The sequence below is a fragment of the Rhipicephalus sanguineus genome, chromosome 5 (assembly GCF_013339695.2).
Source record: "Rhipicephalus sanguineus isolate Rsan-2018 chromosome 5, BIME_Rsan_1.4, whole genome shotgun sequence".
Lineage (NCBI taxonomy): Eukaryota > Metazoa > Arthropoda > Arachnida > Ixodida > Ixodidae > Rhipicephalus > Rhipicephalus sanguineus.
In genome coordinates this window covers 166,692,851-166,719,651 of record NC_051180.1, presented here as the reverse complement: position 1 = coordinate 166,719,651, position 26,801 = coordinate 166,692,851, and the positions used below count along the sequence as shown (strand labels likewise).

The following is a 26,801-nucleotide window of genomic DNA, read 5'->3' as shown; positions in this document are numbered from 1 at the left end:
CCGTAGCCTCCGAGAATTGCTCCGGCAACGCACCGTCACGGCACGACGCAAGACTGCACAGCGCATGACGACGGTGACGAGTCGACCTCCGAAGATCCGTCGTTGTCACCGTGGTTGCGGACAGTTTCCACCAGCACCTAATCTGACATCTCCCCAGTAGTGACGACACAGTCACGTCGTCAGGGGCTGCTCCATGCGCGCAGTGAAACCACGCACACGCGCACCGTGTCAAAAACGAAGAGCGAACTCTATATGCGACGCGGCCCCACATATACAGCGCGAGCTCGAAGTGTAACGACACGGAGCAAGTTCTTTTTAGTGGCGTCACCTGGTGTCACGTTAACGAAGTGCAGTTCAAAGACTACTGTAACAACCGAAGCGTGGCGCTGCCAACATAAAAACCGATTTTCTTTGCGTTCTTTCTTTTTAATAAAGCCGGCGCAGTTATACTCAGCAACAACTTATCTTGACTGTGGAGCAAAGGCTATGAAGGCGGGGCTTCCGCACATTTGTGTTGCTCCGCAGGTAGTATGGCAGCTTGCGGCTGATTTCTGTTTTACTCCCTCACATCGTTAACGCGTTCAGAAAATTATATGCACGAACAACGTGAACGGGAGAAACATTTCGATTGTTTAGTGTACATTTTAGTGTCATATTACGGGTATATTTTTCTTCGAGAACTAAACAGCGCCTTTTCGGCTGCACACTGACGTCATGGACACCATGTTTACAGTGGAAAACAGGCTTGCTGAAAAGGTGGTGCTGTCTAAAAAATGGAAAGAAAAGGAAGGCATTCTTGCAAAGTGAACAATAACTGTATTTTATTTACGACTTCCCGCAACTCCAAGTCTCACAATAAATAAAGTAGCATTTATTTCAGCAAGGCAAATCAGACAATTATCAGTAATTTTAAGTACTATTTTTTTGGTGCAGTAGCAGACATGTGCTTTGGTTCTGTAGCTTCCACAGTGCTGTCAAGAAAAGTTGTCAGGTGTAGCAAGATGGCACCCGCGAGCGGCTGGATGAGGTTTGAAGGGAGGGAGGAGGGGGGAGGGGGGAGGCACGCCTCCACACGCGCCCTCGGTGGCAAGAAATCTGGCTCGAGGAGCACAGGCCTCGCCTGCTCGCCTCACATGCATCCGCATGCACAACCGAGCACTCGCTCTCGCCTCGCAGTCGCCGGGGCTTTGAGCGCGCCACGCGCACAAGCGACGCCGCTTCGTGCTCTCGTCGGCGAGGCAACCGCAGAAGATGAATGCGGCTCCAGCTCGTGCAAAAATGACAAAATTTGGGGCAAAATCCCTAGGTTGTTGGCAGCGAAAATTTATATCAATGGTGCCTCCCGTTGCCACTTTGTTACACAGAGGTCACAAATACATGTGCTTTTATGGAGTAACAGCGGGAAACAGAAAAAATTCGTAATATCGCGGAATTCATTGCATGGAGGTGCGTTATAGACAGGTTTAACTGCATTACTTGTAGCTGAAACTGTCACTGGTTGATGCATTACTGTATTTAATTTTAGCTGCTTTGGGAACTATATTGCAATAACAATTTGTACTATTCATAGCCATATCAGCCTTCCTATTGAAATCACACATTGCTTTCTCACAAGTGTCAGTTGAGACGTGAACAGATGAGTCTGCCAGCGTAACCACCAAAACAAGACCAGCACAAAGAATTTATTCTCAGCCTTGAGATTTACTGGAGCTGAACAATCAATATAGTTGGCAGCATGCATACACTAAAGAGCAAAACGATTTTTCTCATATTAGTAAACTACTCTCTCACAATGCCGAAAACACCAAACTTGCTGCGAGAAGACGCTTAGTAAGCGAGAAAAACCACAAAAACAAAATGAGGGTGGCGGCGCCACCTTGATGTTTCCGCACCATTCGTTGTGACGTCACGGGTTTTGACAGCGCCTACTAGGGACTACATAGTTCCTAATCAGTAAAAATGAAGTGCATTGTCCTCTGAGGGGGCCATAGACGTAACATACCAAGTTTGGGGTAATTTTGTTGAGCCAGCGGCGCCAAAATACAATATATACACTTTGAAATCCGTGACGTCACGCGGGGAGATTTCGGTGCGAAATTCAAAAATTAAACTTTGAACTTGATTTTCTCCTCCATTAATAAACCTATGATGGCGCAATTAATGACATTTGAGTTCTCAGAGCACAATTTATCGATCTAGGCCGTACCATTTTTTCTCTTTAGTGTCCAGCAGTTAGGTTTCTCGCAGCAGCTCCATTCTGATACAGGTGTTGTGTCCTTCAAAGACCCATACTATTCATTATTGCGGCTATCTGCCTTTATTATTTCTAAGATGAAACGGATGTTACAGGTGAAAAAAATTCTATACTAAAACTCAGAGGCACCCCATTTCAATGGTTTGAATGCTTGATGTGACAGTTTTCATGGATTATACTTTGAGCACAAAGTATATTCACTACCTTTGTATACTTCTGAGCAACAGCCCCAAAAAAGGCATTATTCCTGGGTTCGATCCCTGGACCAGCATGGATTTTTGTCACTTAAGAAGCTTTCTTTATGAAAAATCCACATAACACTGAGCTACAAACGGTGGTTGTCAATTTTCCCTTTCGTAACACCTGTGCCACTTTGTGGGTTTCTGCAGAGTGGATTTGACAAGGCTTGTTATTCGAAAATTCGAAGTATTTGAAATGAATGAATGGCTGTACTTGAAGTATTCGAAATGAATTAATAGCATGCAACCCCCCTGTACAGGTGGTTTCACTGCAGTGCAGGGGTGCTATACCGTAAATACAATTTTCCAGAGAAAATCCACACTGCCGCGAAGCCTCACTTCAAGGTTAAACGAACATATTACCCTCACATCAATTCATAATTCTGTTTAAAAGCTTTTTATACTGGCTTATATGCTCTAAATACAGTAAATTTTAAAATGTTGCATATTTTATAGGTTATCACTTGCATTCTACCGAAAGTCAAATCCTGCTACTATTCAAAGTTGGTTCCACTTCCCTTTGAACCAAAAAGAGTGACATTTGTACATGCCTTGTTTCAACTTTAAAAAAATATTGTGCAGGTTAGTTTGGCAACGACAAATATGCTCATTTTTCTTTCTAATATGTGATATATACTATTCAAATTTGATTCAAAATTATTCAACCAAATCACTATTCACTTCGAATTCACTTCAAACCTAAAATTTACTATTCACACAAGCCTAAATTTGACGTATTCACTTTTGTAAAACCTTCGACATAAGCATTTAAAATGCCACGAGATGATGCTGCAATCAGAGAAAGATCATAAACTAACACAAGGAACCATGTTGCAATGTTATACATTTCTGTGTGCATGTAAAGAGGCTATTAAGGGGAGATGCAGCTCGAAGACACTTTTTTTTTTCATATTCATCCTAGAGCAATGAAACTTGGGGTATTTGTAGAGATTTTTATGCTGATTTCAAATATATAATTAGTTTTCTTGTAAGTTGCATACTTTTTGTTCTGCACCATGACAAATGTGTAAAACACAGGCCTTGTAGCCCCCCCATTTCGATCCTTAAACTTCTATATAGCTTGACAATTGATGGCTCCTATTACTCCAATTGAACTGTAGAGTGCCAAAAGCTATTCAGAAAGTGCATATAAAATATTTACTAGACGTGAAAAATTCAAACATGGGAAGTCCATATTACCCAGACCCCAGTAAATGTTTACTTGCAAATTTTCTAACATGCATAACATAATATTGAGATTTCGAGGAGGTAACTGCACTCCTCACACATTAGAGAAAATTTGGGCAAAATTTCATGTGGATCCGAGCACCAGAAGTACCAAAAACAAGAGGGCATGCTGAAAAAGTTGTCGAAAAGTGTGTTTTGAGAAAAGTGAATTTTAAAGATAAAATTCAATGTTTATTTATGAAAGAGGTCATGAAATGCGATCAAATTTGCACACAAAAGAGGGAAATTGTTCTTCTAGTTGCCACTGCCGCTAATATGAGCCCACACCATAAGTTTCTCCCTCACGGCTCTTTCGAGCTGATTCCTCCGCAAGAGATTTCTTCTTCAGCGCATGCCGATGAGCCCTTGCTTCTCCTGTTAGCTTTCCAGACATTTTTTGCTGGCGTGTGCTGTACCGTGATGTGCCAAGTGCAACCAGGTCATGAGGTGAGAGCACGCCCAATACTTCCAGGACACGTCCAAAGCTGGAGTGCCCTCGATTAAAACACAGAACAGCCATGACAGTGGCCATCTCCCCAACATATCTTGAGGCAAATCATGTCTTCGGACAGAGGAGCCAAATTTTACTGTTTAGCGACTCCGCTGCATTCTGAGTTTTGCCCTGAACACAGTGCGCAAGCAGTTTCTCGTCGGTGAGCCTTTTGTAGATGGGGAGTATTGCCTTTCCCTGGGCCTTGGTGAGCAGGGGTGTGTGTGCCGATGCAGGTTTGCCCAAGGCTTCGGCACGCCTGTGTTTCCACCAAGATCCTGGCCGATCCGGGCAGAATTCGTGGATGCTCGCACCATCTGATGAGCAGAAATGAAACTACGGGGCCCAAATCGCCTGGTGCATGTCCTTAATGATGCTCCTATTGCTTGTGATGGCGACCTGATAATATGTCTGCAGCTTCTGAATCGCAGGCTCTTTTAGCTTCTCCCCTATTGGCAGTGGCTCGTTGAGTTTGCGAACAGCAGTCCCGAGGCGCTTTGCTACGTGGTTCGTGCAATCCTCTTTTTCAATGTTCACAGCATCACCATAGAGATTCGCTTCAACAACTGCCGTGTACACTTTTGAGTCGCCGTCGCTGAGGAACTTATTGAACCGCAATGGTGTGTCATAAGTCTGCCTCCTTTGCCAAATGTGCACGGCAGCTTCTGCTTCCATAGCGTGGGCCGAACAGTCAATATTTCGCTCACAGACAGGGCCTGAAACGCTTGCCTAATTTCTTCCTCTTCATCTGGCAGAGCCTGGTGCTGACAGCAGGCTAGGCAGAAGTTTGACAGGACTCCGAAGTCCAAACAAAGTCCAGTGTCGAGGGACACAACTGTACCAATGCCATTGTGGCTTTTGTGACCGCGTTTCTGCCATGTACCATCGTACATTACGGCAATGTCGTCCCTACCAACTGTGAGTTCCCTAGACATTGCAAGATTTGCAGAGATGGCATCCATTGCCACATCACGGACTTTCCGGCTGATGGCTGTGATGGACGTGTGGTGCAGTGGCTTTTGCAAACCAAGAATTCCCGCAAATCGGACCAGCTGCTCGTAGCCCATCCCAACAAAGCGCGCCGCCACAACAGCTTTCACATTGACAGCGTAGCTATCACGCGAGCTCCCGCTGTCATAGGTCCTGCTTGCGAACGGTACGTCACCCGCAGCGCTCACGGTAGCCTCCCCACTTGAAGAAACTCGCCGGGATGTATACATCGCCGAAAGAATAGTTTTGGGGCACTCACTGTTTGCACAGTGTAGCTCCACAAACGATGCAAGTCCTTTCCGTTTGTCAGCTGGTTCCCGGACGCGTGATCCCGAACAGCGACACGTTGGACACACTGCGCCACTCACCAGGATGTTCAACGATGTTATGTGAGCGATCAATGAAGACTCGTCATCCCGTGACCTTTCTTCATCGTCGAAGAGTCCGATCTTTTTTTGGGAGGCAATGACGTACTTGAACGCCGCAGCAAACTCGTCGGATGCATCGACATCGCTGTCACTAGGCCTGGAGGCAGCAGATGCCCTTGCCGTCGGGCGAGTGTTTGGCTTCGATTTGTACCGGTGTCCTCAAAATTTGTTCGCTGAGCAAACAAATTTGAGGACACCGGTACAAATCGGTGCAGCGACGGTGACAAATTTGAGGACACAAATTTGTTCGGTGAGCCTGCTTGCTATGGCTTTCTTCGTCCATAATGAAGATAAAGACATGAGAGAACCACTGTTCAGCTGCGCAGCTCGATGAGACACTGACGCTGCAAGTAGGCTTCACAACACACAAGGCGCGCGCAGCAGCCAATGGCGGTCCCCGATCCGTACCACATGATGTTGAGAATTTTCTTTGCATATTTATCGAATAAATGTGAACCATCGCAAGCAATTCAGTGAGGTACGTACCTCTTCCGATCTTGAAGGAGTGAAGCAGTTCACCAAATGGCCGGAATGCAGTTTCTTTCGGAAGTATTGACACAAACTCGTCAATGTTCGTGTGGACGCCAGACGGCAGCTTCTCCAAGACGGTTTTGAGCACGTCGTCAGCCTGGAAGCAAAAAATGTGATCAATTTTCTCACCACCAGACACGCGTCGCGACTTTCAAAGGAGTAAACATTTTATAGTAGTTATACAAACACCGGAGGGATACCTGCACCATCACCGATGCACTGTCATGTTCAACATTACACAAGAAACCCGACAGCGTCAATCTTCAGAAACAAGCAACATATCTTGTGTAAAAACGAGGGTAGTCTAAAAACGAGGGTAGTCATACTATGACTACCCTCGGGTATGCACCCTGCCGGTGACATGAAACTTGTAGCAATGTGTATTCCACAGTGTGGTAGTATAGTGGTCCGAGCGAGCAGAAAAACTTGAAGTCAGGAATGCCAACAGCTTTCAGTCTAACGTACTTCGTGCACCATCGATTCACACGTGTGGAGTCGTGTAGCGTCCCAGCTAGACAGCCCCGTATAAACTTAATCGCTATGCTTCTCATACACTAGCGCAGGGGTTTCAAACTCACCCCAGCTAGTGGGCCGCAATCATGCAATTTAATCCCGCAAGGGTCGGGAGAGTGAAAGTTGAAGCGGGCGTGGGGGGGAGGTGAAAGGGAGTGGACATCAGGATTCGAGCAACATACCGATCTTCAGAACGACAAAATCTGGACATCAATTCTGAAATATAGAGCTTTTGTTTCATGGTAATGTTCCAACATATGGTGACTTTATGGGATGCCTCACAAAAGAAATGCTTGAGATCCGTCACATCTGTGTAGCATATCTGAACAAACCATTATCAATCGCAACAGGAGAGTAAATAATGTGAGTACCATTTAGCAAAATTTAACGCGCATGAATGTACTTAAGAAAAAAAATATAGGACAAAAACAGTCACGTGCGGTCCGGGTTACTAGTGACAGATCTGCGGGCCGAGTGTTTAAGACCCCTGTGCTAGTGGTTCTACGGCTCCATCAAACTGATTTAGCATAGCTCTCTTGTAAACAACAGAGCGGATGTGTGTCAGACACGCGACTTCACGCTCGGGCAAAGCAACACGGACACTCTGTCGGGTGACAGGAAAGGAAGAAACTGCCTGATGATGTTGATGGCTTTTCGTGGCAGCATCGCTTGCGACAACGGGCGGAGCACCATCGGCGTACCTTGAGGCCGTCGCTCTTTTTCAGATCAATCTTTTCGGTGTAGGACATGCCGAGGTATGGAGTGAGTGAGCAGCATCCGTAGTACAGTTTGACCTGCAAGTCCCGGTAACCAAAGATGCTTTCCCTGAAAAATAATGAAATAAAATGCTAAGGTGAGAAAAAGCAGACCAATGACCCTTTCTCACCAGTTCCTGCATTTCCCTATTATTCCTGTTTATCTCTGGGTGTTTTCACGCTCAATTTTTCAAGAAACATTTTTTTCACAAATTTGTTACTTATGTTATTTACAACATTTTAAGGCAGTACTCTTGCTCTGTAAGTATACTTTGCTGTAGAATGCTTTCTTTCTCTTTTGAATCTATATACCACGAGCATTCAGTAATTGTATGTTGTCATTTTTAATTATATTGTGCACAATTATGATATTAATTTTGTTTTGCTCTTTGTATAAACAACTGTTACCATCATATCTGTCTGCCATAAAGAGCTGCTGCTATCTCAAATTGTCATTACCAGGATGTATCATGGTTTGAACATAGCATTACAGCTCCCAAAGCTTATTCACACACAACTTGAATGTCTGGCTTTTCTGCAGCGATATCTAAAGTGACACACGCCATGGTGGCTGGTACAATAATCGTGTACTTAAGAGTAAAAAATCCAAAATTATTGAAATTAATCCAAGGTCTCCCACTGCAATGTGCCTGACAATCTTATCAAAGTTCCAGCATGTTAAACTTCCAACGTAAATTAACTGAAAGCCTTAAACGCTGCACATTTCCAACTAGCCCAGCATTTCTCAATTTTCCCAACTAAGTAAGAATATAACAGTGATACTAAAAATCTTTAGGAATGTGCCAACAATTTTTATATAAACTTTACGTTGCTGTAAAGAACTATGATAACAAAAGTAGCAGCGAATTAACGCAACATGTGGAAACTATGAAGATGCGACCTTTGCAGGAGGCCCATATTTTAATGAGAATGCGCAGACCCCACACAACTATTGCACTTGTTCATATATATTCACTTTTAACTGCTCAATTTGGACGATACAGTGGGGCATGGATACTGGTTTGACACCAGAAGGTGAAGAGGCAGCAACGGTTTCCTTAAAATAACCCTCAGCTTCACAATCATGTGCCTTGCATTACAACAAATTTAATTCGTAACTGTAAAGCTAGCTTCCTTACAAGGCATTTTGCTAAGGCAATGTTGTCATCAGTATCTGAACCAAATGTGTAAATCACACTCCCACACCAGAGGAGTACAGTATATCACTCCAAAATTGTTTAGAATTTCCTTTCCTATGGGTTTTCTAGATCCTCACCATCTTCCTCTCAGTTCAACCTGTGACCCAATTCGTGAAGAAATCCGATAAAATTTACGTTAAAAAATCAAGGAAGTCAACAGCAGCACTGTCATTCTACATATTAGTTAAGCTCATTAGCTTAAGCGACTGCTCAAATTAAACCCTTATCATACCTACCAACTAGAAATTTCAAAAAAATTTTCGTGCACAACACTAAGATGAGGAGAATAACATGCACTCATTTTTAAGACTTGCCCTAAACATAGGAAATCTGGAAAATAAGCATTCACTTTATTAATGATAATTAGACTTTAAATGCAGTATACAAGCAAGAGCAAACAGGAGCAGCAGAGTGTGCCAGACAGCAAGCTATTTTTGGATCAGAATAACTTTTTCCGGCTACTTTATTACCAACTTCACACACTTGTAAAAGCTTCCTCGAAAGGAAATCCCCTCTAGCATTTTTATTCCACCGTCGAACTTCCGACATAAGGGTCAGAGACCGGCGGACTAAGCTTTTTTTGTAAACGAACTTATGTTTTGTAAAACTTGACAAAATGTGAAATTAATCGTAGAATTAGCTGAAGTTCGTAAACTTTACGTAAAATTTGAGTTATCTCGAGGTTTTCACTTTTTCATGGTAACAAACAGTCACAGAGACCAACATTGTATGTGACAGTCGCGCGGCATTAACAGTGCTCATGCAAAAACAATGAACATTTCAGCTGTCATACTTTGAGAAAGAAACCAAAATAACTTCATCAATGCTAACAGCACCTCTTTATGCAATAAAAATTCACCTTAATATGATAACATTTACATCCAGTTGTTAAGACTTCAGATAACAAGATTAACATTGAAACATTTGACAGCCGTTAGTTACGTTTTATTACGAAAAGCAAGAATCGCAGCATTAAGTGCATTGTTCGCCGCAGAAAGCGAAAGGGCAATGCATTACTTGTGTCTAAGGAACTCGCAGCTTTCATTTTTTTTTCTGTAAGACATGCGAAACATGTGTCGATGAATAGCGCGACAACTGTTTCTGAACGCAATACATGCACGCCGAGTGATTTGTACGGAAACCACGCCGGCTCGCCCGCCTGACAACACATCGACACGGAACTGGCAAGGACGAGGTAGGTGCGAAAACATGCTTTCTTACCCCTCGCCGAAGATTTGATGTGACATCTCCGGTTGAAAGGCGATGTCATCATCTTCGATGTCGTCGGTCGTCATAACTGGAACGATTCCAGCACAGACCATCAGCAAAGGTACGCCAATCAAAAGCGCCAGCCTCTTACCCAACTTGAAGAGGACGACATCGTTTGCAGAGACGACATAGGCCTCCAGAGCCTCTTTCGACAAGGAGACAGCTACGAGGAATAAGAAATCACGATTGTTCAGCATAACAACGGCAAATATAGATCGCCGGCAACGCCGCAGCTGGCAAGGCGAAAAAAAAAAAAAGTGGCACTGACTAACGACGACATGTGTTTCCGAAAGCACGAAATAGTACATGGCCGCTAAAAATGCCAGCGATCTCGTGTCACATGCTACACGATAAGTCACGGCTACGCAGTAGTGAAGACTTCATCACCCAATTTAAACGTTCACAGCTAAACAGCGTAGTTTCTACTACTCCCAGGAGCAAGCAGAGCAAGTCCACGCGAGCGCTTCGCGTAAATGTCAATGCCGTCGATACTCTTACAATCGGAACAACATACGGATACGTTTCGAGTATTAATCGTCATTCCGCGTATTCCGGTACGTGCCATCGTACGATTAGTCCCACATAATGCGCTCAGACGGAGTCTCTACACCGCCAACACGGCACTACAGGTACTCACCCGCCATTTTCATTGCTTGTTTTCCCGCCGAGTCACGTTTCGCGCATCCGGAAATGACGTCGCTCTTCAGAACTGAAGCCGGGGCCAATCGCGTCTCGCCAAAGATTTGTCCAATGGGAGGGAGGAATGCAGACTGCTGCTTCCCTTTTCACATCATGGCCACTGAGAATGCTGAAGTGACCTTGCTGGAAGAAAAGGTACGGCAAAAGTTAGGATGTTTAGGTTGTGAGGATAGCGAAACCGCCTTGCGTTACAGTTTCCTTAGTTCGTGCTCTAGAGTTATGCCTGTTTTTCGTTGCATTATTTTTGTTTTATCCTGCATTTTTCTGTATCTAGGCCGGTATGGAAGATTACGGTCTCTTGAGCTTGCTCCTCAGCCGTGCATCATGCGAGGTATGATATTGAAGCCCGGTGCCGGTGAAAATGTTCTTGTTTTCTTTCGTTTCGTTGTTACTCATCACCCTGTTTTCTTTCTGTGTGGCTGCTTTAGCTCGCCTGTATGCATAGCCTGCTCGCGAACTAGTAATCTCACAAACGTGTCATCTCTCTCGTCAGTTGCACATAGTTCTCTTATTTCACTCCTCCGCCTTTCCGATGCTCAGAGCGCGACCGTTGTAGAAAGGACGCTCGTGCCGTTAGCGAGCGTTAATATTTTACGACTGATTCACATGACTCGCTCGGAGCTACTGCAATCGCTCTTCGCGAGCGGGGAGCTCGTCTTATCTTCACCTTGCCTCACTGACGTTTCATTCATATGCTGCTTATTACAATTACACGGCATTGTGGAATGACCACGAACTGTGCCACGTTTTCGTTTCTTCTGCAGAGAAAGAAAAAAAAGGGCGTAGACCACGCGCATTATAGATCGGGTCGATGAGTTGCTCGCTTTTAATTCGTTGGCAAGACTTTCAAAGCGCCGATGTTTATAGTTTAGGTAACAGGGACGAAATTCACCTTGTGCCAACAACTTTCGCTTATGAACACGCTAAAGCATAATTGGTTGTGCAGTCGTTATAAACATCGAATGTATCTTGTAGCAGTTATACGGGAGAAGCGCGTTTGGAAGGCTTCACATAAATAAAAGAAGTGTACGTTGTGTTAGGTGTTCTTGACGCGCTAAGAAACGTATATTTGCGATAATCTCACGTCAGAATTTATGAAGCATTTGTACTGAACATAGGCTTTGAAAGTTAGACGCTAGTGATTCATAAAGGAGTGCCGTGACGTTTTTTTTTTTTTTTTCTGTTAAATCCAACTGCACAGTACTACAGCTGCTTATGTCCGAAAGCGGTAAAACTGCGATCTGTCAGTGTCATCTGTGTTGTTTAGGATTTATTGCCCATGAAGACATGTGCACATTAAATTCAACATATCGCTGACAGTGCAGTGTTTATATATGTCATGTGTACCTCTGTACCACCAAGGTCATTTCAAGAACTGACATGTCAGAAGCAGATGCAGTATGTCTTTGCTTGCTTGCAAGTGTGCACATTTCGCAGCATTGGGCAAATTAACTTGCCTTTAATTGCCACATACATGTGGAAATATTTGTTAAGTGCATGTCTTTTATTTTAAACCAATGGCAGGCTCTAAAACAACACATTTGAGCAGACACGTTCATTTTTGTTAGTATCTTAAGTTTTTAGATGCTGAGAGTGGGGAGAGCCATGCAATTGTCAAGATAGTTTATTGTTGGTAACAATCTGTCATTTCAGCGATTCAGCATATTCTTTATTTTGCATGTATTTTTCTTGGCTGATGTGTGTTAGTGCTGTAATTTGTGCTAATTTTTCAGGTGAGACGCATGCTTAACTATGTGCACGAATTCATTATGCTTTGTAGTGCCAGCTAAACTTGCCTGCATTCACTATCTACATGCTACTAGTTCAAGAAGTCTAACTCTTTTTTCTTTTCTCTTTTTCCTTTTTTCCTTTTTTTTTTTGTATTTGTGGTGCATTGCAGGGAAGCCAGCAGTACATACGACGAGCTGACAGTGACAGGCTTCGTGAGGTCTTTGATAAGGTGAGCACAACCCATCTTGTTTATTTTTCTTTCTTTCTTTCTTCTTTTTTTTGTGTGTGTGTGTGAGCAGATACTTGGAGCATCGCGGCGGCTGCATTTTCGATGGAGGCGAAAATGTTTGAGGCCCGTGTACTTAGATTTAGGCGCATGTTAAAGAACCCCAGGTGGTCGAAATTTCCGGAGCCGTCCACTACGGCGTCCCTCATAATTTTATCGTGGTTTTGTGACATTAAACCTGAGATGTTATTATTATTAGATACTTGGAGCATAAGAAACTTGACAAGGAACTAGGGACTGATGGATGTAATAGGAACTGGTAGATGTAGTGTTGAAACAGGAAGAGGGCAGCACAAACTAAAGAGCGAACTGGCATAGCTGATATTACAGTCGAGATAAGATAACTATGCAGGGCTGGTAGATTATGTAATGTGTAGATCAGATGAGCAGTGTGGCCCATCAGAGTAAGAGAATGGGTTCCACTACAGCATGTATCATAATCGGATCACATTTTACCATGTGAAACACTGCACTTATCTGTTGTTGTTGTTGTTGCTGCTTCAAGATCGTGAAATTTGCTGCAGTGCATAGGATAGGTACAAACGGGTGCAAAACAGAGTTCATTTGAGAGTACTGACAGGAGCCTTCGTTTTAAAGGGGACTTGGAATAGGCGGATGATAAGGAGACTGCATTGTGGATGGCATTATTCACCGACTCGCCTGCGTTTGTGCCTTGCAGTACGCCAGTGTTGAGAAAGATGGCAGCCATTACATGACGCCGAATGACTTCGTGCGAGGCTTTCTTGGCCTGTACGAAGGCCCCAAGTATAACCAGCAAGCAGTCAACATGCTTGGGAGCATCCTCGACACTTCCAAAGATGGGTGAGTCATGTTGCATTGAGACGATCGACTAAACATTCTGCTAGGTTGTCGTGTGCAGCTTTATCCCAGTAGCACGAATATTTTTGCCTATGAAATTGATTTGCGGCATTCCTGGCATGTGTTTGTCCCATTTAAGCATTAAACCAGCGGCACCAATCGCAGACTGCTAATATTGCTCAGAACTGTACTGAAAGCATGCTACGAATAATAAAGGCAGCACTGATTGACTGCTGCAGCACTGAGTGATACCTGCAATCACTGACGCGCTCCTAATCACAGCTGGTTTCATTTCGCTGGCATCGAGATTCAGCATGTCTGACTTTGAATGAACCACAGTAAAAATGATGAGGCAGGTATCTTTTTCATGCATAATACTGTTTGTTTTCATTGTTGGCTTGAGGACATGGTGTTGTCACTTTTTTTAACTTTCTGCAAGAAAGCAGCATTCTTGGGATAGATAACAGGCAGGATTTGTGAACCAAAGTAGGTGATGTAGGCTATTAACGTTAATTGCATCAAATGCTTTTTAGCTTGCATACTTGAAAAGAAGTGCATTTGATTAGCAGTGATGCTAGTCGTCATTGCTCTCAATGCATAATTTGTTTCTTTTGTGCCAGGCTTATTTCGTTCATGGAGTTTCAAGCTTTCGAAGGTGTCCTGTGCCAGCCTGATGCGCTCTACAAGGCAGCCTTTCAAATGTTTGACACCAATGGATCTGGTTCAATTACACACGGTGAGGAAATGGTTTTTATGGTGGTGCCTAATACTTCATAAAGAAGGCTACCGAGCCGATGTGCTAACTCTAAGCCTGTGCAACTATTTGAATAAATATTACACTATTCAAATTCACTTCTGCACAAATTAAAATTGCCGAAATTGCGAAGTTTTCAAAACGAACGAATAGACGGAACATACCGCGCGTAACTCACCTGAAAAGGTGGTTTCACTGCTGCGTGCGCTTGCTATGCCATGAAGCGGCACATTCAGGGGAAAGTTGCACTGCCGCAAAGCCACACCTCAAGGTTAGCTGTGTGTATTTCCCGCACCCCAGTCGGGTAGATTTCTTTAAATTTTAAAGGCGCATTATTTGGGCTTATGTTGGCTAGGTATAGCAAACTTTAAGATGTAACGTATCATAACTCTTATAGCTTGTACCCTACTATTCAAATCCTACTAGTAATAGACTTTCCTTCAAACCAAAAAATATATATATATATTATATCTACGCAATCCTAGTTATCTCACTTGTGTAACAAATGGCATTTTAACAGGTGAATGTGATTATTAATTTCTTTCTTGCTCTCTAGACGAGTTCGAAGATATCATCAAGAAGACAACGCTGTATGAAAAGATTCCGTTTGACTTCAAGAGCGACTTTATGACACTACACTTTGGCGCAGACCATGCAAGGACCGTCAGCTATGCGGAGTTCTCCCAGCTCTTACATGTGAGTGTGGATGGGATCTCAGCCCCGTCTTGCGTAAAGTTTCTCCTCGCTTGTCGTTGGTCTTCAAAGCATTCTTGGCATGCTCAGACGTTGCTGACCAGTCGTTTCCGCGTAGGACTTTCACGAGGAGCATGCCATCCAGGCATTCAAGCAGTACGACAAGAAGCGGAGCGGCGTCATTGCCGCCATGGACTTCAACGACATCATGGTATCGGTCAAGTCCCATCTGCTCAGCGAAGACGTCAAGAAAAACTTGGTTGCCGTAAGTTGCCCTCCTCCCTATATCTTGCACTTCCCGAGTGTGACCTGACGACGATATGAGTTTAACTTCAGGGTGTGTGTTCCGCATGCTGGATCAAGTGTTGTCTGCATTTTATTTTCAGAATCCTGCCTTATTGTACTTTTTGTCAGTAAGTCTAACAAACTGTAACTGCCGCTGCGGTTGCAGTTCTTTTCACCAGTACCTGTCCGCACCGTGTATCTTATCTACTCATTGCAGAATATATAGTTGGACATTGCGAGTTTCTTGATTTCCAACATGTGTTGACCTACATCTATGCTTTCCACATTTCAACTCTGTGTGGCTTCAACAAAAAAGAAAGAAAAGTTATTAAGTGTGCATGACAGTCGGCAACAATTTCCTGTTTCTCTCTTTCACGTGCCTTCATGCTTTCAAAACCATAAAAGAGGGCCATCACTTTTCCATCACCACATGCTTCAGTGTGATACAGGCCAGTGTCAAAGATTATTTACTGTAATCTATAAATGGCCCGATTTTTATTTGTGAACCCTTTCTTAGTTCCATGTCAAGTTCTGTAATATTCAGAGTGGTACGCTTGTAACTTAGCTCAGCTTTTCAAGCACACTAGTCAATTCTTTGCACATTTGTACGAAGAAATAACTAGTGCTCTTGAGCCAGTAGTAATTGGTACAAATCTAGTAGTAAGTTTCTTCAGCTTCCCTGAACTGAACACTTTTTCCGGCATACAAAAAAAGGGCTTTGATTTCACTTTCCGTTCTCAAGCAAAGGTACGGAGATGTGAAATTGAGCTTGTCAAAAGTGATACGTTGAGGTATGTGTGGTTAAAAGTATTGTGCCTTGCTCGTAGGTCGCTGGCTCGGCCTCCGGTGGTCACCAAGTGACATTTCCGTACTTCATGGCGTTCAACTCGCTGCTCAACAACATGGAACTCGTGAAGAAGATCTACCTCAACTTCACCAAAGGCAACTCTTCCCTCGAAGTCACAAAAGGTCAGTGGCTAGAACAACTCCTTTTGAGACGTGTCGACGGCTCTATTGCTCTCGCCATCCAGGGGACATGAAAGGCAATATACATGCCCCATCAGGCTAAGTTGTTACTTTTACCCTTCCAGTTTGTGGTGTTAGGATCGCAACTGCTGTGCAATTGATTACATTGATTGTGTCAACAGTCAAACTGCATAGAGCCAGTCAGCTTATAAACTATTCCTGAACTTCAAGTTCAATTACTAATACAGCCTTGCCCTAGGCATTGTGGGGTTGTATCCTCGGTCGATAACTTCGAGAGACCACTTAGGCTTTCGCATGACGCAGGGTTGAGTGCAGCATCTCACTTGAGCAATACACATCCACTCAGCCTGGCTGATTACATGGTAAGATACGTACCAACAAGGCAAACGCGTTATCAGCTGATAAGACTGATCAGCTGAACACCTAGGTGGCAGGCTTGCACAATGCTATCAGTGAGTTGTTTGGCCAGCCACCAATGAAAAAACAAAAATGCTATGAAAAACTAAAGCCATCAGTAAGGTAAACTTTGTGCAGAAAAGCAGCAGTTCAATAACGGTAAAAGTCTAGATGGAAAGCCAAAAGCACAGCAACAAAAAGAATCGACATAAGAGGTTTATGTATACATGATAACAAACTGAAAATGAAAACAAAAGTGTTAACAGAGATGAAAAGTTGCTAGAACAGGTAAAGTCTGTTCACTTTGCCTCTGTTGTTCTCCTGCTGTTAGCTTTTTTGTATGGAAATCATGTGAACCCATTTTGAATAGTTAGATGACGCAAAAATAAATAATGGAGGATGTCTCCAATTTCACTGCATCTACACTTTGGGCTTGTTCAGTGGACATGCGCTGAAAACAATGGCCCCAAAAGTTATTAAATTGGGAGTAGTACGGCCCCTGTTCTGCGTATGCAGTTTGTGTATTCTGCAGTGGTTAGTGAGCTGTCTAAAAGGGTACAGCATTTCCTTTATGCAAATTTGGAAGAATGGATGGTGAGTTTAGCAGGTTCTTTTATTGGGAGATTCTGTATGTAAAATGGGCTATACTGAATTTTTTATTCGTGTTAAAACTGAAAACAAAATGCATTAGTATGTTAGTGTCAGTGCTTCACACTACCAATCAATATACGCAAAAAGGTTTACTGAACAAGGTGTCTTTGTGCAAACCATAACAACAGCTTCTGATGTTTAGCCGAGCCTTTTTGGTGTGTAGTCAGTGTCGAATAACAAGCTTCCTTCGATCTAGTTCTATGTGTTTGTCATTTCTTTGCCTGTGTAAGTGCTGCTGAATGTCCAAGTAATGCTTGGAGCTTTGGAAAGGGACTGCGCAGAACACAGGACGAAGGTCATACGACCATATTATCTAATCTTCTTCCTGTACTTCATACCCTTTGTTTCTGACCCAGTGATGCAGTAACCAGCACATCACTACTAAGCTTAGAATGTTTTGCTGCGCGGATCTGTCAGTGGCCTGCCACGGCAGTTATGGAATTATGAGCACTAGGCCACGAGTTTGATTCCCAGTCATAGCAGCTGCATTCCAATGAGGACAGCACACTAAACTGCTTTTGCGCTTCATTCAGGTACATGTCAAAAGTCTGAGGCGGTCAAAACTGCGTTGAATTCGAATGGCGGAGTTGGCGCAGGTTTTTTTTGCTCATTTTAGAGCAACTTTGCTCCAGTGACAGAAATAGGGCGGGAGTCACATGTTCCAATGAAAGAGTTGGAGTGTATTCGGAGCAGCAATGACTCCGTGGAGCAAGAAAATTTGCTCCGTGAGAATCTGCCAGTGTGGATGAGGACTCTGCATGACACATTTCGCTTAACTTTTTACGCGTTCACCTGATTGGGGGCACTGCAGTAGTTGCGAGTTTTTGTGGTAGGTAATAGCGGAACCAGATGACCTCACACAAGGTGTCCTGGGTAACTCTGCATCCGGAGAATAGAACTTTCACTCCTGCCTCGCTTCAGCGGCGGGGTTTGTGTTCCAGTCGCAGATTAGGAGGTGTTGCTCGATGCCATACTCGAATGCTTGCTCGTGGAGTCAGTCGGCTGCTCCGAATCCGTCATCGGAATTCAACATTAGTCCTTAGTGCACCTCCACCATCAGCTGAAATTGATATGGAGTCCCTGTACCTGTGGCATTCCTCGTGAACAAAGTGTAGATTTGGGATGATACGCTATTGTGTCATCACCAGGATTGAGAATGTACTGCATTTATTACTTGTACCGGCTTGTGTACATAGAAGTCTTTGTGCTCAATGTTGCAGAGGAGTTCCTGTATGCAGCGCAACAGATGTCCCAGGTCACACCACTAGAAATTGACATCCTCTTTCAACTCAGTGGCTTCCTTCATCAATCCACAGGGTGAGCGCATTGCAGATTCATTGCATGCTTTGTCGGCTTGCGTTGCTTTACACTTCACAAATATCACGAACCATTTTAAGTCATGAACACCTTTCTCATCTGCCAAGAGTTCAACAAAAGCAGAAGATATTTGGTTCAAGGCCGCACCGTGATGATCCTCCCCTTGCGGGGCTGGGATAGTCGTCCACCAGATAAACAAATAGTATTTCAACTAACTAACACTAGATTCACATAATGCTGCAACATAGGAAATTAGCTTGTTCACCCCATTTTTTCATAGCTAACGTTCACTTTAGCTCGATATTACTGACTTTTATGCCATCGCATTACAATAGTAAATGCAATACATATGTTTACTCACCTTTTATCTGAAACTTCCTTAATTAAGTGATAGAACTATTAGGAAACAGCAGGCGACAATTCCAATGCCAGTAAATGTTGTACGTCGCATCAATGTAAAGTTTAGTGCAAAGGCAAGTAGCACAGTTCGTTGTCATGTGCACATATTTAGGGTCACTTTGTGCAGTTGTCACTAGGCATTAGTGTCCTTCAGAATCACTTGCCAGGTTCAGCGACATTCCTGAGCACTTCATCAGCTAGTGTGCTCACCAAAGTCCTTTCGTTTCGTTAAACCCTCCGGTAGTGAAGTTTCAACAGCACGAGCTGTAAGACCAAACATATAGCAAGTTTACAAACATCAAACAAAAGAGTTTAATATTTTTGTGCACGCGTCAATATTCCCAGCGTAGTTGTTTCAATCGGCAAAAAGAATGTTCTTGTCGCTCAATTTCATTGGCTGTATTTGTAATGCCCTTGCCCTGCATGCAATAGTGTGAGCGCAAAATATTCCCTTAAGACCTCTTTTCCGTAATAAACAAAAAAGCTATGTTAATGATTCATTTCTAACAAGTAGCGATCATTGAAAGCTCTTTTCTGTAGCACCTCATTCTTACTGTCATTGATTCTGAATGACAGTTTTCTGTTGTTATAGCAACTAGGTGACAAACTGGCACGCAATTAAAAAAGTGCACTCCCCCAAAGTGACTATAAATTTGCCATTCTGAACGTAGTACTAGAAATATTAGCCGAACACATTATACTTATAAAAGCTTTAGCAAGTTGCTTGCTTTGAACATGCCACTTAACGAGCACTTGCTTAACATTCACTCTATCATGCAAAATTCCGAACACATAACCTTTGTGCAAGTGAGAATTGTTTCTTGCTACATTAAGACATCACTCAAACCTCATTATAAAGAAGTTAATCTTACATGAAAATAATTTCATTATATATGAAAATTCGTTATAAACGTATATTCCTAACACTGTATGTATTGCAAGGCTAGTCTTAATTTACTTCGTTATAACTGATATTTCGTTATATCCGTGTTCGTTGTGTCAAGGTTTCAGTGTAGTATGAATGATGGTATATGTCATAACATGTTCCGTTGCATATTGCCATTGTAGTCCATAGTTATTATCCTGTGATGTTCTCTCACTCTTTTCTTAAAGCACAAAGAAAGGTATGTATTGACAGTGATGGATTGCCATTGAACAGAAGCAATAATTCATACATGTATAGCGGTGCATCATTTGTGCCTGTTGAAGCCTTGCTTTTCTTCTTATGTGTCGTCTTTCATGTGCTGTAGTTTTTCTTGTTTTAAGCCGTTCCACTCCTTGAGTTTTGTCATCAGACTTTTGCTAACTCTCTGTCAGCTTGGGCACAGACTTTTAAAGAAACTTTCTTGAGTTGTAAAGACCTAAACTTCAGCACATTCATTGCCAAAGTGATGGCGCATTATTTTGCAAAAATGTTTATCCATCAAAAGTTCTGGTCGTATAGTTGATAGATTGTATCATGAGATGAGTTAGTAATCTGTAAGTGGCAGAAATTAAAACACCTAACGACCAAGGGGGTGAAATGGCTGAGGACAAGGTCAAAAAGGTGCACCGGCTGTGATGTTTAATAGAGTTTATCCACTACTCGCATTGAGTACCTGTATGAAGGGTGTCCGAGGTATCATGCATTGTTTATAACTAATTAATATGTGATTATTAGTAACGATTTATTGCTAGACCTGTGTGAATATTTCACTGCTTCGAATATTCAAATGAATATTACAGTATTTGAATTTGCTTCAGCATGAATTTAAAGTTCTTCGAAATTCTGGAGTATTCGAAACAAATTAATAGATGTATTTTACCACATGTAACCCATCTGAAAAGGTGATTTCAATGCAGCGTGGAGCTGCTATGCCGTGAAAGCACATATTCAGGGGAAATCCGCACTGCCATGAAGTCGCACTTCGTGCTTAGTGAGCATACTATCGGCACCCTGGCTAACACTTTTTTAGGCTTAAAAGCGTTATATGCGCTGAGTATAGCGGATTTTAATATGCGACATATTTTACCGCTTATAACACACTCTACCACTATCCATATCCTGCTACTTCGTACTGCTTTTCAAAATTATTCTATACTAATTATCATTCTTAATAATTATCATACTAAATTCATTAACCAAGAAGGTTTCTTGTACAAGCCTACTTGTTGGTTCAGAATGCACTCAAAACCATCAATTTCAATTTTTTTATGATGGGCTATTTTTCGTATGTGGTAGCAAAACATAAGCAAGAACGCAATTCAACATTTAAAAGCATTTCACCGGAGGGGGGGGGGGTTGTGATTACATGGGCCAGGCTAAAAGTAGCACTCTGCAAAGCATTTAAATTGATGTTTCAAGTGTGTTGTAAAACAACTAGTGTTGCCATATGTGTCACAGGCATAACAATCACAAAAATGAACAATCATTACCACCTACTACTCGGAAGCAATACAAAAAATACTGAAGACTTCTTCAGGTTGTTGCTAACAACGCGCAGTTGATTTCACTGGCAGAGAGAACTTATTCTTTTTACTTGGAGCATTGTATATCAGAAACACTGCATTTGCATATTATTACGAACGCTGTGTGCACTCAGCAGAGGCTCTGAGGCCTTACGCTATTGACAATCTCTGGCAAAGTTAAGGTATGCTCATGACTTTTTTAGCCAGAATTTGTTTCTGAACTATGTTTTTCCAACTTTTAAACTTAATGTTTGCATGTGGGTAAGGTGAACTCTATTAGAAATTGGTGCTTGTAAGTTTTCTTGACATTGTCCTCACTTATTTCTTCTTCTGCGCAGAAACGATTAATATTCATAGTTGACTTCCTTAACTACGTAGCTGGAAGAAGCTTATAGGGGAGCTATGGCTATTCAGTGTAGACTTGCTTTTATCAGCTGAAAGAAATATGACAGCCAGGGTACAGGGATGGCAGGGACATTAAATCACCCATTCAAACATCCTGTGTGCTAATGTAAACTGCTGTTTGACCGTAACTGTTCGCCACTCATACTTGTTTCTGGCGGTATTTTTCATCATAGCTAAATCATGCGCACCACGATATTGCTGCTTTTATGCACTAGCTTTCACTAAAACATGTATTACTCAAATGCCACTGTCTTTTCAGTACACGCATGTTTCCATGGCAACCTGGTCGGTCGTATATGAACAAGCTGCTTGTAATAGCACAGGCACTTAGACCCTCCGGTGTCATCAGTCATTTATTAGAGTAACTAAAGTCCTTTCTAATGCCTCCTGTCATGTAATGTTTCATGTCAAGACTTTCAAGTGGGCAAATTTATAATTTCTGAGCTCTCCAGTGTTTCTGCGGGCAAGTGAGCAGGAAAGGCATCTTGGCAGCAGGCTTTGTGAGAAACATATGTTGTGCAAAGCTGAATTATGAAATAAACAGTCATTATCAAAAGGCTAAAAAGCTTGCACGGCCCAACATACTCCTAAAGACATCACGTTGACTATTACAGTAGTCTTTCACATCTTAAAGTGTACAATTTCGATTGAAGTTTGGAGGGAACAGGGCGGTAACATAGCTAGTACACTACAGTGCCCATCTAAAGTTTGCCTAAACATGTTAAGTTGTAAACCTTCAACTTTCGAATCAATTTGAATACACTTTATAGCAGTAAGAAAGTTCGATGAAAATATTGTTCTTATAACCAGTAATGGTTATAACCGGTTTGCACAAAAAAGAATTACAACAAAAAAAAAAAGCGTAGGTAAGAGCGGCCACTGCTGTAATTGTGATGGGCAGTATCCCTCCTCTCCCCCTTCCTTCTGTGGTTCGTATTAACTTGTTTAACTCGAAAAGTGGACCAAGCTTCACGCATGACACCAGACGCATCACTTTGCCTGCTACAAATTCCATTGACAACAGTAGCCAGCCTCATGCTTCTATCATGTGCAACAGGCACTGGAGGTCTTTTCGAAAGCTGGAGTCCTCTGCTATCTCGTCTGAACCTTTGCAGACACGGGGTGCCATAGGATCTTTCACAAGGAATGTCAGTGGTGCAATTCATTCATGCTTGGAGGGTTGGAGGGTGGATATGAGTTAGGCATATGAGATATTAGTAATGAGGAAAGGTCTGAAACACTGGCTCTATTCGGTGAATGCACACCATGCATGTTACTCAGTGGGTGCATTGGCTTGCATCATCACTTTCTTATTTCCAGAATTTTGGGTGTTCTTTTCTGTGCAAACACATGGGAGCTAGGTTTATTTTCTGTAACTGACAATGCAGCAGCTGCTCACTGTAATAACCAATAGGTTGTTCGATGCTTTAGTGCCTAGCTTTATGCACAAAACCAACAGTAACCTAGAGTAATGTCGTCCTTGCGCTAGCGTGCAATAATAGTTCTTGTTATTCCTTCTTTTTTGTATGCCTAATGTGTAAAGTAAGCACTCGGTTTTCCTGCAAATAAGGCCATGATACTATTTGCTCATGGGTTGCCACACATATTTAGTGCTTCTCACTAGCATAATTCTTCATCGCGAGCAGTCAAAGATTTCTGCTTGCTTCACAAGTTGAATGTGTGATACTGTTCCAAAGTCTCGCAGTCAAGGAAGTTACTCGTCAAAGAAATAGACTAGCTGTCATACAGGTGTAGCAGCCATACCTTTTGGCAAAGCACCAAATAGCTCTGTGCCCTTGCTTCAAAAGCTACCTAAAGCAGCTTACCCTCCCATCATTTCTTTCTTTGTTTCTTTCTTCCTCTTTTCTTTAGTAGCACTGTGTTCACTGTTTACATTGAGCCATTCTCTTACCAACAACTATATCAGTGCAGTTCACGCTACTCTGAACTTGTTTGCTTCAACATTGTTAATAGATGCAGCATTGTAATCATCACATTTACATTGCTTCAAGCTGCATGCTCTTACACCACAGTGTGCACATGCAAATGTTTGGTGCCTCCAGAACTTGCCTCGGTTGTGAAGTAGCCATTATAGTACCCTTACGACAACAAAGTGCTATTAAAAGCAGAGTGTGCAGTGCTGACGCCTTGATAGCTTTACGGATCTTCGTGGAAGCCGCATGCTGAGAGCACTGTTGTGCTGCCCAGTTAACGTTCCGTGGAATAATTGCTTGCGGACTTGTTCGACGATCGCACATATTATCACTCAAGTAATTTCGGCAATAAAGTAAAACAATGCATTATCATGTCACAGAACGCATTGGCGAACGCAAACACTGATAGTTGGCATGTATGGCTGTTGGCTCATGCAAGCTGTGACGCTCACTGTCTGTCAGTGCCCATCTGCACCACTTGCATTTTTTTGTCAGGTCTTGCGTTTTATTTTCATTTTGTCTTCTTACCGGTATGCACCTAATGGACCAGATTAGCACTCCACATACTTTAAAACTGACTCTGTATGATAGAATAGTATTGGTGTCTGCCATGCATTCAGAAAGAGTTGTGTGGGATAGCATGCATTCTTCAGAAATACCGCGTCAGTTCTCTTGCTGAAATTTACATAACATTATCTGCGAAACTATGTATAAACTTGCCCTGCTTATTTAATAAAACAGCTGTGTTTGTGAACCGCTCTAGGTTAGGCTAGGACAGCTTACGCTTGTGGTTAGGTTAGGACAGCTGAAGCTTGTGACTTCTTAGTGTAGCTATGTTGGAAAAGGCAAATTTTGTGTAGCGTTGCACTGTCCTCTCGACTCCTCAGTACAGAGATCCGGACGTAGCACTGTTGCTCTCAGAATGCGGCTTCCCGTGATGTTTAGATGTAACTACATAAGAGGCACGATTGAACTGAAATTTGAATAGAGTACACAGATGGTTACCTGGAGCCAGAGTCAAGGCCTGGACCCACAGGCGTGCCTGCGTTCATTTAAGGCAGTGTGGCTACTTCGTTGTCACTCAGTCTTGTTATATCCTACTATCTGCAATGACCCACAGCAGCAGCTACAACAGCAAATGTAGATCTAGGAGTGCATTGCAATCTGAAGCCAATCTAACTGTGCCTTTCCTGAGCCAGATTTGCATTGCAAGTGCTTTCAGTAGTTGCTAGGAGAGGATGCATTGAAACATAGTGCTTAATTTTCAGTAAAATTTGCCCATTGAAGACTAATGGATGCATGTAAACACAAAAAGAAAACAGACTTGTGAAGGAAAGGAAGTTGAAGCAATCTTCATCTGTTCCTTCCGACTCTTTTTAAAGGGCCCCTGAACCATATCACAAATTTTTTATACATTCCAAATGAACATGCGCATCATGTGTATAATGACGTTCATGATCGCCTATGTTGAATGCAGCAGCACTATCTGCACACAGTAGGAATGTCAGAATTTCAAAGCACGATCCCCTGCTCCTTTTCTGACCTTTCCAGTGCATCCATTATTCTGATATCAACCGAGCGTTCCTTATGACGTTACTGGTGGCAGATGCTGTCAGTTGGTGAAGAAATACCTACAGTATCCTGTTTTTCTGCTGGCATTCATTTATGCGCCTCCTCCTCTTTGCTGTGTTGACTGGTTGCGTGCACATGGGCTGAGAGTTATAGTTCCCACTTCACATGCGCCTTATCGTTTGCATTCTAAGCCGTCTTTTTTGCCACAAGAACGTAGTACTACAGAAGTGTTTGTCTAAAGCATCTGTGTGTGGTGCTCGGCTGCAAAAACACCGATTAGAAGCCAGTAAGTCGCAACAGTGGCTCGTCATCTCTCACAGTGGGGCTTTGGATCCATATCTCTACACAGATCGAAAGATTCTTACCTCTATAACAGCCGTAGAGCACATCAATCCAAAAGTTTGTATCTGTATAATATCCATAAATAGATCCATATACAGCAGACTCTCATTAAACTGAAATCTCTCAAACAGAATTGTTGTTTAAACGGAACAACTGCCTCTAATATGATTGGTTTCGTACTTGAATTCTGCACCACTGTTCATCTCTCATTAAACTTAACTCCTGTTATATGCACATATTATTCTGGCCCTTCAGGTTCTGTTTAATGAGTCTTAGTATCTGTACAACAGATCCACATTTCTCTTTAGTTCCAAAGATTCATATCTGTATAATATCCATAAAATTAGCCCGTATTGATTTAAAGATCCGTATAATATCCATACAGCAGACTCATATCTCTGTATGGATCCAAAGATCCGTATTTGTGGCATGTCCATACAATAGATCTTCTTCTGCATACGAGTATATTGTATAGTGAGCCGTCAAAATGCACACAACACAATTAAGGACACAGCTGGTGCAGCTTCACAAGAGCACAGTCCAGCATTGCAGCAACAGCACAACATTGCAAACGTGCAAAGTCTTAATAACTAGAATAGCCAGTGTTTGTAAATGTGCCCTGGTACTGATGCATCAGGACAATCTGGCGGGCTAGTCTGTTTGTGTGATCACACAGACATGTTCCATCTGGAGAGCCATACAGTAGGGAGGAGAGAGGTAGGACGTAGCTAGGAAGGGGAGAGACGCAAAGGAATTGACGAATTCTCGTTGCTACATGTTCATTGCAGGCTCGTACGCAGCTGCCATCGCACAACCAAATTTTGACTTGGGGTTGGTGGTTCAGGGTGCCTTTAGTTAAGTCATTCTTTCCTCTTTGTGCATATTAATATGTATGCATTAAAAGTTTCATTTAGTCTGGTTTGCCAATCATTGAGTTGAACCCCCGATGCTGGGAGTGCAACCAAAGTTTCAGAAGTAGCTTAACTGAACAAGTCTAAACAGAGGCACGTCTTTGGTGTCAGAGTTTTGGCACTGGCTCCAGGGGCAGAAAGTAAACGTTGTCCAGCAACAAAGCTTCCTGGGATTGCCCCGGCTGGCCTCTCCGTTGGGGCGCACGGGGGAGGCGTCCTCCCGTCTGGGTAGCGGTGCGTTGTAAGGGCCACAAAAGGGGGGCAGTGTGTCGCAGGA

General features: G+C 42.7%; 2 protein-coding genes and 1 pseudogene across 2 annotated transcripts in view; 1 reads left to right on the top strand and 2 right to left on the bottom strand.

Moving 5' to 3' along the window:
• LOC119394416 (histone acetyltransferase type B catalytic subunit) overlaps window positions 1–10,595 on the bottom strand; it is a 51,932-nt gene extending 41,337 nt beyond the window's left edge. The window contains exons 1-5 of the mRNA XM_037661714.2: window positions 10,533–10,595; window positions 9,987–10,058; window positions 9,848–9,923; window positions 7,374–7,497; window positions 6,115–6,256 (exon numbers count right to left, since the gene is read on the bottom strand). Of these exons, the coding sequence (XP_037517642.1) occupies window positions 6,115–6,256; window positions 7,374–7,497; window positions 9,848–9,923; window positions 9,987–10,058; window positions 10,533–10,545 (427 nt within the window). The 5' untranslated portion in view covers window positions 10,546–10,595. The remainder of the gene's footprint in view (window positions 1–6,114; window positions 6,257–7,373; window positions 7,498–9,847; window positions 9,924–9,986; window positions 10,059–10,532) is intronic.
• On the bottom strand, window positions 3,992–4,935 carry LOC119394417 (uncharacterized; annotated as a pseudogene).
• LOC119394415 (calcium-binding mitochondrial carrier protein Aralar1) overlaps window positions 10,571–26,801 on the top strand; it is a 41,854-nt gene continuing 25,623 nt past the window's right edge. Inside the window, exons 1-9 of the mRNA XM_037661713.2 lie at window positions 10,571–10,729; window positions 10,869–10,925; window positions 12,495–12,554; window positions 13,291–13,433; window positions 14,051–14,166; window positions 14,741–14,880; window positions 14,996–15,142; window positions 15,990–16,131; window positions 18,417–18,513. Of these exons, the coding sequence (XP_037517641.2) occupies window positions 10,586–10,729; window positions 10,869–10,925; window positions 12,495–12,554; window positions 13,291–13,433; window positions 14,051–14,166; window positions 14,741–14,880; window positions 14,996–15,142; window positions 15,990–16,131; window positions 18,417–18,513 (1,046 nt within the window). The 5' untranslated portion in view covers window positions 10,571–10,585. The remainder of the gene's footprint in view (window positions 10,730–10,868; window positions 10,926–12,494; window positions 12,555–13,290; window positions 13,434–14,050; window positions 14,167–14,740; window positions 14,881–14,995; window positions 15,143–15,989; window positions 16,132–18,416; window positions 18,514–26,801) is intronic.